The 12,623-nt window shown below is 35.8% G+C and overlaps 1 protein-coding gene across 3 annotated transcripts in view; it reads right to left on the minus strand.

Annotated features, from left to right (window-relative positions):
- Window positions 1-7,252: 7,252 nt before the first annotated feature.
- dclk1a (doublecortin-like kinase 1a) overlaps window positions 7,253-12,623 on the minus strand; it is a 68,287-nt gene continuing 62,916 nt past the window's right edge. For 2 of the 3 annotated variants that reach the window (XM_049591215.1, XM_049591216.1), the window contains 6 exons: window positions 12,206-12,283; window positions 12,011-12,107; window positions 11,835-11,915; window positions 11,623-11,736; window positions 11,420-11,493; window positions 9,525-9,723 (listed from right to left, as the gene is read on the minus strand). In XM_049591215.1, the coding sequence (XP_049447172.1) occupies window positions 9,666-9,723; window positions 11,420-11,493; window positions 11,623-11,736; window positions 11,835-11,915; window positions 12,011-12,107; window positions 12,206-12,283 (502 nt within the window). In that variant the 3' untranslated portion in view covers window positions 9,525-9,665. Of the gene's footprint in view, window positions 9,724-11,419; window positions 11,494-11,622; window positions 11,737-11,834; window positions 11,916-12,010; window positions 12,108-12,205; window positions 12,284-12,623 lie in introns of all 3 variants that reach the window. The other variant, XM_049591218.1, reaches the window with a different exon arrangement.

A 12,623-nucleotide genomic window follows, 5' to 3' on the forward strand; every position in this document is an offset into this window, starting at 1 on the left:
GCAATGGTTCCGTGTGTTAGAGTGACACCTAGTGGCCAAACTAAGAACTGCACTCTCCTTAGTCCTATCGACGGTGATACAAGTTCCGGAACTTTTACAGAGGCTAAACAAGTCCCTGCCTCGGAGTAGGTACTCAGATGGTACAAATGGTACAGATGGTACAATCTCACAGGAGCAATTATGCAGTATGTATTATTAAATTATTGTAACCCAAATAATCAATCAGAGCCAACAGCGACATATTTTATGACATACTATAGGCTACTATCATTTTTAATGGCATACTATACTATACCACTATAATATTTTATGCCATACAATACTATACAATTTTATGGCATATTATATTTGTATTCTATGCCATGACATTTTTTTGTGACATACTTTAGTAACATTTAATGGTATTTTTCTTTTTTTTTTTTAATGATGTAATTTTATATGGTATACTTTACTATGACTTTTTAAAATGACTTTATACTGTATTATACTCCTTTCTACATACTAAACTATAATTTTTTTCAATTGCACCCTCTAGTGTGATATTTTTATGATTTCTGTTTTTATGGTATCCTATATTGTGATATTTTAGACATACTATATTATTACCTTTTCTATGTCATACTATACTATGACTTTTTTGGCATGAGAGTTGTTTCTGGTCTCCCGATGGGGCTGCCGTCCTGTGGACAGCTCTGACTTGTATGGAAAGTCACTGCACCTCGGTGTGGAGCCTCCTGTCTGCCCGGGTCGGGGTGGTCTCTACGGCGGCACTCCCTGTGGCTGTGGACCGTGGGCCCTCTCAGTGTGGACGGCCCCCAGAGGTGGCCACGTCTCTTTAGTGATAGCTAGTGTGTGTGTGTGTGTGTGTGTGTGTGTGTGTACTTGTATGTATCTCTACGTGGGGTGGGAGGGCTGGGTTTTCTCTTTTCTTTTTTGTTTTCTGTTTTGGTTCTTTGTTGTTTTTAACCTCTTTGAGGCACTTTGTGTTACTGTCATATGAAAAGTGCCATATAAATAAAGCTGATTTGATTTGATTCTATATTATAACATTCTTTGTGACATAATTTTGTATAACATTTTATGGCATTTTTCTATTACATCTTAGTACTCTATCACATTTTTATGTTAAACTATAAAATGATGGGTTTTACTTTTTTCGACATACTATACAATGACTTTTTTTTGACATTCTACTATGACTTCTTTTGACATACTATACTATGAAATCATTTTTGACATAGTATACGGTTACATTTTTTGCCATGCAATACTATGACATTTTTTTTGACATACTATACTATGACTTTTTTTTTTGACATACTACACTATGAAATCATTTTTGACATAGTATACTATGACATTTTTTGGACATGCTATACTATGACATTTTTTTTGTGACATACTACACTATGAAATCATTTTTGACATAGTATACTATGACATTTTTTTGACAACCTATACTATGACATTTTTTTGACATACTACACTATGAAATCATTTTTGACATAGTATACTATGACATTTTTTGGACATGCTATACTATGACATTTTTTTTGTGACATACTACACTATGAAATCATTTTTGACATAGTATACTATGACATTTTTTTGACATACTATACTATGACATTTTTTTTGATATACTACACCATGAAATCATTTTTGACATAGTATACTATGACATCTTTGTTTGACATACTATACTATGACATTTTTTTTGACAACCTATACTATGACATTTTTTTGGCATACTAAACTATGATATTTTTTGACTTTTATTGATATGCTATACTATGGGTTTTTTGACACACCATACTATGACATGTTTCATGGCATAATATACTATATCTTTTTGTTTTTACATACCATACTATGAAATTTTTATGACTTCTTTTTGATGTACTATACAATGACATTTTTTTGACATACTGTACTATAATTTTTGACCTACTATACTATATTTTATTTGACAAACTATAGTATAACATTTTTGACTTTTATTGACAGAATATACTATGGCATTTATTTGACATACTATACAATAACATTTTTTACATACTATACTATGACATTTTTATTAATCTTTTATGGCATATTGTACTATGACTTTTCTCCATGGCATTTTGATGACATACCATCACTTTGTTAATGACATTTTTATGGCATGCTATACTACAATATTTTTATGATTTCTTTAAGGCATTCCACCCTTTGAAGTTTTTATGACATTTTTGTGGAAATGTATATACAATGACTTTAATGACATTAAACATGACAAAGTTTTAAAAAGGCCAGCTCAGTAAGTGAAGGAAGAGTTGAAATGGACTCTCTGGAGTCAGTTACAGAGAAGAGGATGTTGTACAAGTCGATTACCATCCTGGCCAGTGTCGTCTCCCGCCCACTGCACGTCATGCTGGTTGCAAAGAGGAGTGTCTTCAGCTAAAGACTTGTAACCCTAAGGTGTTCTAACAAGCAGCACAGGAGGTCATTATTCCTGCTGGTGGTCAACAAACTTTTCAGTTCATCCCCACTCTGCTGCAGTATGGATATCAGAGGACTGAGAAGCTGCTGAGGTCCTCCTGCATCCTGACTTTAATACCACCTCATTGACCAAGAGTTACAAAGATAGCACTTGTGACATCAGTTGAGGTGACCTCAAACTGATGTCACAAGTGCTTTCTTTGTAACTCTGGGACAGTGCAATAAATGTTGTGAACTCATAATTACTTCCTTTTTATAATTTGCTCATGGTATGCATACACATATGTTTGTGGCACAGTTTGTTTTTGCCTTTATACTTTTGTATGTTAAACTCCTAGGTTGGTGCTTGTGTTTATGATATTTGTTTCGTTGCACTGTTCCACTGGTCAGTGTGATTTTGTTCATGCAGTGCTACTGTGAAAATTGCTTCCTGGGGATGAATAAATTATCTATCCATTGGTCTGTCAATTTTTTGTTTCATTTTGATGACATACTATGACAATTTTATGATAGACTATAGAATGACTATTGTTATGACATACTATATTATGAAATTTTTGTGACTTCTTTGACATACGATATTTTAGACATGCTATACTACAACATTTTTGACATGATTTATGATGACATATTATAATATGACTTTTTTTCATGATTTATGACGACATACTATACCATGACTTTTTTTCATGATTTATGACGACATACTATACTATGACTTTTTTTCATGATTTTTGACAACATACTATACCATGACTTTCTTTTTTGATTTATGACGACATACTATACTATGACTTTTTTCATGATTTTGGACGACGTACTATGCCATGACTTTTTTTCATGATTAATGTCGACATACTATACTATGACTTTTTTCATGATTTATGACGACACACTATACTATGACTTTTTTATCATATTTATGACGACATACTATACCATGACTTTTTTTCATGATTTATGACGACATACTATACTATGACTTTTTTCATGATTTATGACGACATACTATACCATGACTTTTTTCATGATTTATGACGACATACTATGCCATGACTTTTTTTCATGATTTATGACGACATACTATACTATGACTTTTTTCATGATTTATGACGACATACTATACCATGACTTTTTTCATGATTTATGACGACATACTATACCATGACTTTTTTTCATGATTTATGACGACATACTATGCCATGACTTTTTTTCATGATTTATGACGACATACTATACTATGACTTTTTTCATGATTTATGACGACATACTATACCATGACTTTTTTCATGATTTATGACGACATACTGTGCCATGACTTTTTTTCATGATTTATGACGACATACTATACTATGACTTTTTTCATGATTTATGACGACATACTATACTATGACTTTTTTCATGATTTATGACGACATACTATGCCATGACTTTTTTTCATGATTTTTGACGACATACTATACTATGACTTTTTTTCATGATTTTTGACGACATACTATACCAAGACTTTTTTCATAATCTATGACGACATACTATACCATGACTTTCTTTTTTGATTTATGACAACATACTATACTATGACTTTTTTCATGATTTTGGACGACGTACTATGCCATGACTTTTTTTCATGATTTATGACGTCATACTATACTATGACTTTTTTTCATGATTTTTGACGACATACTATACTATGACTTTTTTTCATGATTTTTGACGACATACTATACCAAGACTTTTTTCATAATCTATGACGACATACTATACCATGACTTTTTTCATGATTTTGGACGACATACTATACTATGACTTTTTTTCTTGATTTATGACGACATACTATACTATGACTTTTTTTCATGATTTTTGACGACATACTATACTATGACTTTTTTCATTATTTATGACGACATACTATACCATGACTTTTTTCATGATTTATGACGACATACTATGCCATGACTTTTTTTCATGATTTATGACGACATACTATACTATGACTTTTTTTCTTGATTTATGACGACATACTATACTATGACTTTTTTTCATGATTTTTGACGACATACTATACTATGACTTTTTTCATTATTTATGACGACATACTATGCCATGACTTTTTTTCATGATTTATGACGACATACTATACTATGACTTTTTTCATAATTTATGACGACATACTATACTATGACTTTTTTCATAATTTATGACGACATACTATACTATGACTTTTTTCATGATTTATGACGACATACTATACCATGACTTTTTTCATGATTTATGACGACATACTATGCCATGACTTTTTTTCATGATTTATGACGACATACTATACTATGACGTCTTTTCATGATTTATGACGACACACTATACTATGACTTTTTTATCATATTTTGGTCGACATACTATACTATGACTTTTTTTCATGATATATGACAACATAATATACCATGACTTTTTTTCATGGTTTTGGACGACATACTATACTATGACTTTTTTTCATGATTTATGACGTCATACTATACCATGACTTTTTTTTCATGATTTTGGACGACATACTATACTATGACTTTTCTTCATGATATATGACGACATAATATACCATGACTTTTTTTCATGATTTATGACGACATACTATACTATGACGTCTTTTCATGATTTATGACGACATACTATATTATGACATTTTTCATGATTTTGGTCGACATACTATACTATGACTTTTTTTCATGATATATGACAACATAATATACCATGACTTTTTTTCATGGTTTTGGACGACATACTATACTATGACTTTTTTTCATGATATATGACAACATAATATACCATGACTTTTTTTCATGGTTTTGGACGACATACTATACTATGACTTTTTTTCAGGATTTTGGATGACATAGCGTACTATGACATTTTTTCATGATTTATGACAACATACTATACTATGTTGTTTTTTTCAAGATTTAAGATGACATACAATACTATGACTTTTTTTTATCATGTTTTGGACGACATACTATACTATGATGTCTTTTCATGATTCATGACGACATACTATATTATGACATTTTTCATGATTTTGGTCGACATACTATACTATGACTTTTTTTCATGATATATGACAACATAATATACCATGACTTTTTTTCATGGTTTTGGACAACATACTATACTATGACTTTTTTTCAGGATTTTGGACGACATAGCGTACTATGACATTTTTTCAAGATTTATGAAGACATACTATACTATGAAGTTTTTGATCATATTTTAGATGTCATACAATAATATGACTTTTCTTATCATATTTTGAACGACATACTATACTATGACTTTTTTCATGATTTTGGACAAAATACTATGCTATGACTTTTTTTATCAGGATTTTGGACGACATACTATATTGTGACTTTTTTTTCATGATTTTGGAGGACATTCTTTACCATTCCATTTTTATCTTATTTTGGACATCATACTATACTACCTTTTTTTTTAATCACATTTTTTATGTCATTTTGTGCTCTGACTTTTTTTTTTTTTTTTTATCATATTTTGGACTATACTATGACATTTTCACCATATTTTAGACGTCATCCTTTACTATGACTTCTTTATCATATTTTGGTTGTCATGCTATTCAAATCATCATAATATCATAATATACTATGAGCTTTTTTTTTTTTTTTTTTCATATTTTGGATGTTATACCATACCATGACATTTTTTGACATACTTTATAATGACATTGTTCTGGCATTTTCATTTCATGTCGCTTTCATGGCTGCAAATGTATCTAAGGGCCATACTGGCCCATGGCCCACACTTTGTGGAACTGCAGCCAAGAGGCTTATCACACTGCCACCACCCACCACTGAAAGGACAATGCTGCAATGACTGACTGTATTTTAAAATGATTTGAGAAGAGCAACATTTGGGACAGATGAAAGTTTAAATGGGTGGACAGCTTTCCACTTCCAAAGTGCCACAGAAAGTGCCCAGACCTACAATGTCAGCACTTGATATGGTGCTCCTGCAGGTAAGAATAGAAATGAAATGTCAAGTTTTAGGAATATGGCTGCAAGATCACAGGAAAAGCACAGAGGCAGCTGACTTCGAGCCAGTATTTGCTCTGTAATTGAAGCGCACAGTGAAAAGTTTCTCATTTTCTTTTTTTCATTTAATATCCAAGCTCTTATCTGGGAGGGAATACAGGATATGAAAGGACAAAACATTTTTTTTATTATAATGTTATCTGTTTTTTAATGCCACGTTCAACTTCTCAGATATTGCATGTCTGGTTTTTAACTGTTGTATATGAGGTTCTCCCTAAGTGTATGTTTGAGTGTAGTGTCTAAGTTTTCTATGCGACAGTGGAAAAGCCCAAAAAAATATCCATGGATAAATAGGTGTGATAAAATTCATATGTTGAGCACCTGCCCCTGTCAGATACAGGAAATGTTGGATTCTACGTCTTTGGCTTCTGCTTTTGTGGGATTCATAACAACACCTACTGTATCAAGTGCCCCTCTAGTCAAGTACCACCCCTGCAGATAACAGTTAACAATAGCAAAAAAGAACTGTGGGAGGATGTGTATTTATCTGGCAGGACAAATTTACAATGAAATAAATTTGTATGCAGCAAAGTCAGAGATATGGGAATCCTTGGTGGTCCATCGCCAAAGGAAATGAGTACTGCATGTCTCTGTTAGAGTTTTAAAACCAACTAAACACATTAAAACACATTAAGGTTCTACAAAAGACAATTTGTTTTTGAAACATATTTTAATTATTACTGTTATTATTGACAGACCATTGTTGAACAGAGGTACAGGTATTGGTATTGCAACAGATTGTAATACTGTGGTGCAGCTGTGAGAGCACTTTGGTAAACCACATGTGCCCATGTGCTGGAGTGAATGGATTTCAACAGCACGACAAGTTCATACTGATCTGGTCAATATGGCGGCACATTACTGTATATGTGTGGCGATGAGAATAAATACAGAAACTTACAGACAAGTGTGACGACTGCAGGGAGATCATCTGTTAAAAATAAAAGAAAGAAAGAAAAAAGAAAAAGAAGGAAATCGCTCTGCACTTCTCTCACTCCTCTGGCTTCTTCTCTCTGTTATCTCACAATGGTTACTGGAAATCCATTTACAGGAAGTGACATCATTCCCAGTGTCTGACAATAAGCAGAGATGGTGTTCTCTTCCTCTTCTCTAGATTTGTCTGTGTAGATCCGTCCAGGTGGTTCAACGTCAGGTCGAAATGGTCCTCTTAAACTCATCTGCGTTGTCTCTTTTCGACCTGATGATCTCCTCTAGATTATTTTTTCTTTGCTGTTACACATGTATGACTGTTTTTTGTGTGTGTGTGTTTTTTTTTACAGTTCTCATAGACTTACTACTAGTAAAGAAATATACTGTATTGTGAACTATCAAAATAAATGAAATTATGTTATTTACATAACATATAAACGATACTTCATCACGAAACCGTTTTTTTTTTTTTTAATATAAGAATAGGCTACTGTATGTCTGTCATGCTTTCATCTGAATAAATGAAGCCATGAATGAGGTTGTACAGAGCTGAAATAAATCATTGTCCATTCTTTTAACTGTACTGCTTTCAAAGAGTGCTGCTGGTTCTCCGGTATCCATACTTTCCTTCTCTGTTCGACTGCACCTAGAGTTCAGTACTTTGTGCAAATAGGCAGCCCTCATAAACGGCTAATTGTATACATTTCCCACCTTAAACATTTCTTCAGTGGTACACCTCAGCTGCAACAATTATACCTTTATTTACTGCTGGAATATTTGGATGAAATATGCCTTTAGTGTTGGAAAAAAAAATGTAAACAAGGCTTCAAATGTGTACATGAGCATCACAAAATATCAAGATTAATATGATATCAATTCAGAATGACTGTGAAACTGTGTGCATTGAGGAAAAAATGTTGAGTTTGCTACACAAGCACCCGAATACTGCTGAATTTCGTGTATCGAGATGTCATGAACGAAGCAGCTGATAAAATTACAAGGAGAGATCGAATGCACCATTATTGTCTTAATAGCAGTCTGTGTAAAATGTAAACTGTAATACTGCAATCCAACATTACAGGAAGGCAACGCCAAAACTGTGTGGAGCACAGAATTAGAGCACAAGTGCTGTCTTTGATCTGTCATTTGTCTGTGTTTTTTTTTTTCTATGAACACTGTATTTAACACATTTGTAAGAAAAAAATTCCTCTCACTACACACTGTCGCTCTCGTTTTCCCACGTTAGTCTACGGTAGCCTACTTCAACAATTCTTACCTCTACTTCTACACACTTTTCCATTATTCTCGTTCCCGAGCTCATAGCACAAGTCAACAAAAACGTATCCTTTATGAAAAAGGGAAAATACATATAAAAAAATGCAGTGAATAAAGAATGAGTAAATAAGGTTCAATAAAACATGAACATTGGTCCATATTCTCATATTGCCTTGTAGAGCTGCTCCACCAGGAAGTTTCCATGTTGAGCCCGGATCATCACTGAAGGGAAACCATACCGTCGCCCTTTCTCGCTCCTTGAGCTCTGCAACATGTGCTCAGATGAGAGAACGTTAAAAAGAAATAAATAAAACGTCTTTCCCCTCATTCTGCTTTTGCCATCTTCCTCGTGTTCTCTGTTTCGTGTTGCCTCTTCAGTCCTTCTCCCAACCTCTCTACCCTAATTTTCCTCTATCCACCCTTTGATCGATCTCTCCTCCAGGTTTGGAAAGATGGATTCAGGGCAGCTAAAAGTTCTCTCTGATTTTTTTTTTTTTTTTTTTGTTTCCCTTGTTCACCCGCAGCCTTAGAGACTGTGGGGAATCTGATGTCTCCTCTTCCTCCTCCTCCACATAGAGGGAGGAGCTGGATGAGGATTTTCCCTCCTCGCTTCTTCCTCCTCCTCCTCCTCCCATCCGCCTCCTGTCTAGAAGGGTGAGTTGGGGGAGTAGGCGATACTGGCTGAGCTGATGGAGATGTCATCAGAGTCAGATGGGAGGCTGGGGCTCAGGGAAGGGTCAGAGCAAGTGTCAGGGGTCAGAGAGGGAGGGGCCGTGGGCAGGCCAGGGAGGCAACTGGGAGGCTCCGCCCGTAGTGTTTTAGTTGTTGATGTTGTTACTGTTGTCATCGTAGGCATCATCTGCGAAGGCAGCGGCTTCACATCCGGGTGGCGTCCTCGTCTGAGAACCTGCCCCTCCTTATCAAGAGGGGTGGCCTGAATGAGGAAGAAACACAAGGTCGTAATGATTAGATCCTCTGATGCAGGTGTCCAGTAGCAAAGCGAATGAAATCCAGTATGGAGGACCAGGAGAGCCTTCATTAAAGTCTGGATAAAAATATGTGCTCTGTCATACCGCTGAAAAATGTGTTATCAACCACCAAGCCAAATTTGAATGATTCAAAAAATTATGGATTGCAAGTAAGGTTGGGTCAGGTCGTTGATTAATGCATGTTTTTGCAGACTGGCTCCTGAATGGGCCGGGTGGGTGTGGGTAATAGCCAATAGCTAGCTAGTGGTTGTTGTGGCGATTGATCGGGGCTGGGGGAGAACCACTAATGTTATGCACTCTAGTGCTGATATACTATTAGGGCCCACCCAAAAAGTCCTTAACACAAAAATAGGCAAAAACAGTTTTGTGGTCTGACTCCACATTTCAGCGCTAGCTTACATTCTTTTCATATGTTTCCAGCAGATATTTTCTAGCATATGTAATGTGTCTAGAGACAAATCTCTGATTTTAATTTACCAGGACTTTAAGCTATTATTTGATATTTAATTGGACAGTCAGAATTTAAGAGGGATTAACAAATGCAAAAATATTAAGCTAATAAAAGGATCAATAAACAACTAAAAAAGTGAAATAAATCAATTCAACATCTCAGCTCTGAAAGGTCCAGTGTAGGGCATCTATTGGCAGAAATGGTATATTCATAAATAAGTTTTCATTAGTTTATAATCACCTGAAGAAAAGAATCACTGTGTTTTCGTTACCTTAGAATGAGCCGTTTATATCTACATACTGAGTGTGTTGTTCTAGAGTAGCCCAAAACAGACAAACACTGGTTCTTGATGGGGCCATCTGCATATTTGTGACAGCAACCACTTCTTCTACATGCTTAGCACATGGGAGAAGTTGCAGTTCTGCAACCTCACCACTAGATGTCACTAAAGCCTACACACTGGACCTTTAAATTATTTTTAATTAGATTTTTTAGCTAGATGAATACATTAAATGATGAATTTGGTATTCATTTATTAAAGTATGTTATTAATTCCTCTTGTCAGTGTCTGTAAATCTCAATCAATTACTTCATAACAAGAAAACGTGACCCTCCAAGTCCTCCATAAATCAGCGGTGGATAAAGTCACACAACAGGAGCCATGGGAGCTGAACAGCAAGCTCAGGTATTAATGGAGGCAGCCAGGAAGGGAGCATGACATCGATCAAAGAAAAATCACTGAAATTGACTGTGACAGGCAAGGGAACAGGGTTATTTTTTTGGAAGGCGACATTCTCAAAGAAACTGTGTAAACAGAAAGTGAGGGAAAACATTCACAGGGGTAATTTTAAGGGTAACCTGCACTTCTTTAGTCACACACGCACAAATCCAGGAGACACTGATACACAGTGACAAGGCTGTAGCAAAAGACAGGCAACAACGATGCATGTGCTGCGTGAAATGTGTGTTTACATCGAGCGAGGGATGAAAGGGGGGAAGCAAAAAGCCAAGCACAAAGACCACAGAGCAAGGACGACATGAAGCTGTCAAAGCAGCACAGCAGCAGCCAGTCGGCGGGGCCGCACGCAGGCAGCAATTTCAGAGACACTTTTTTTTTTTTTGCTTTGTTTTGATTTCGCGCTGGTTTTTGACCATCTACTCGGTTGTGTCTCTATGGAAACCTGGCGTACCTTATCCAGTACATGGCCGGGTGCTGGTAGAAATCCAACGACCCAGATCTCTGCATAGAAAAGCTGTCATCCAACTGAACACAAAGAGAAACCAGCACAATCAATCTAAAGACCAGTTCACTTAAAAACAGAACAAGTTAAAAAGAGAGTTTCAAACAACCGGACAGACCAGTTGGTTTATGGGTACTGTAGTTTCTACTTACAGAAATGACTGAAACTCCTGCAGTGGTGTCGTTGCCTTTCGGACTGGTGTTGAAGTGCTTCTTTATCTTGCCTGCTACTGACAACTGATGATCGTTCTCACATAGACCCTCATCCTGTATCGAGCAAGGACAGAAGAGAAAAAAATGACTTTAGCGCTTTTGGCAAAATATTGCCACTCAATAAATGTGAACTACATTAACACTGTACTTACAGTGACCCAAGGGTGCTCTAGCACCTGGAGGGCTGTGTATCTCTGATCCACCTCCACCTCCAGCATGGATCGAATCAGCTCCTTCAGCAGCAAACAAACATCTGTGAGTCAAGTCAATTTCCTCCAACATGTGGACGTACAAACAGATCATGTCCTTACATACACAGACATCTCACCTTGGCTGTCTCTGAAACGTTGTCCCAGTACGGGAGAGGGAATTCTAGCTGTCCCATTAGTATCTGGTCAAAAAGCACTTCCTGATCGTCACTGCTCCTGTTAAAGAATAAAGAAACATTTTCATATGACTACGTCCATATATTAAAGTGACAGTGAAATTTAATTTGGTGGAGTAGCTCTTGCTGTTAGCTTACCCTCGGAAGGGTGGGAAACCACACAGCAGGATGTAGGTGATGACTCCAGCTGCCCAGATGTCCACCTTAAGGCCATAACTGCAGGAAGACAGAGAAATATGATGACTTAGGCAAAGAGCAGCATTGTTCCTCTTAACAAGGGCATAGGTTTTGTTTCTACATTGCAGGGGACACATATATGGGTTTGGGAATGCCAGTTTGGGTGATAAACAATTTTCTGCATTCTGGTGAATTTTGATGCACCAATTTGTGCCTTTTCTGTTTCAATTTATGGTGAGGATGTCTTTAATTTTGTCAAAATAAAAGTCCTCTGCTAGTTTCATGTTGTTCTTGAGGGGGATGTGTCCCCATGTGTCCCCTCTGAAATCTACATTCATTCATTCATTCATTCATCTCCTGTATGAATGATAGGCTCTCC

Source organism: Epinephelus fuscoguttatus, linkage group LG12 (genome assembly GCF_011397635.1).
Source record: "Epinephelus fuscoguttatus linkage group LG12, E.fuscoguttatus.final_Chr_v1".
Taxonomy (NCBI): Eukaryota; Metazoa; Chordata; class Actinopteri; order Perciformes; family Serranidae; genus Epinephelus; species Epinephelus fuscoguttatus.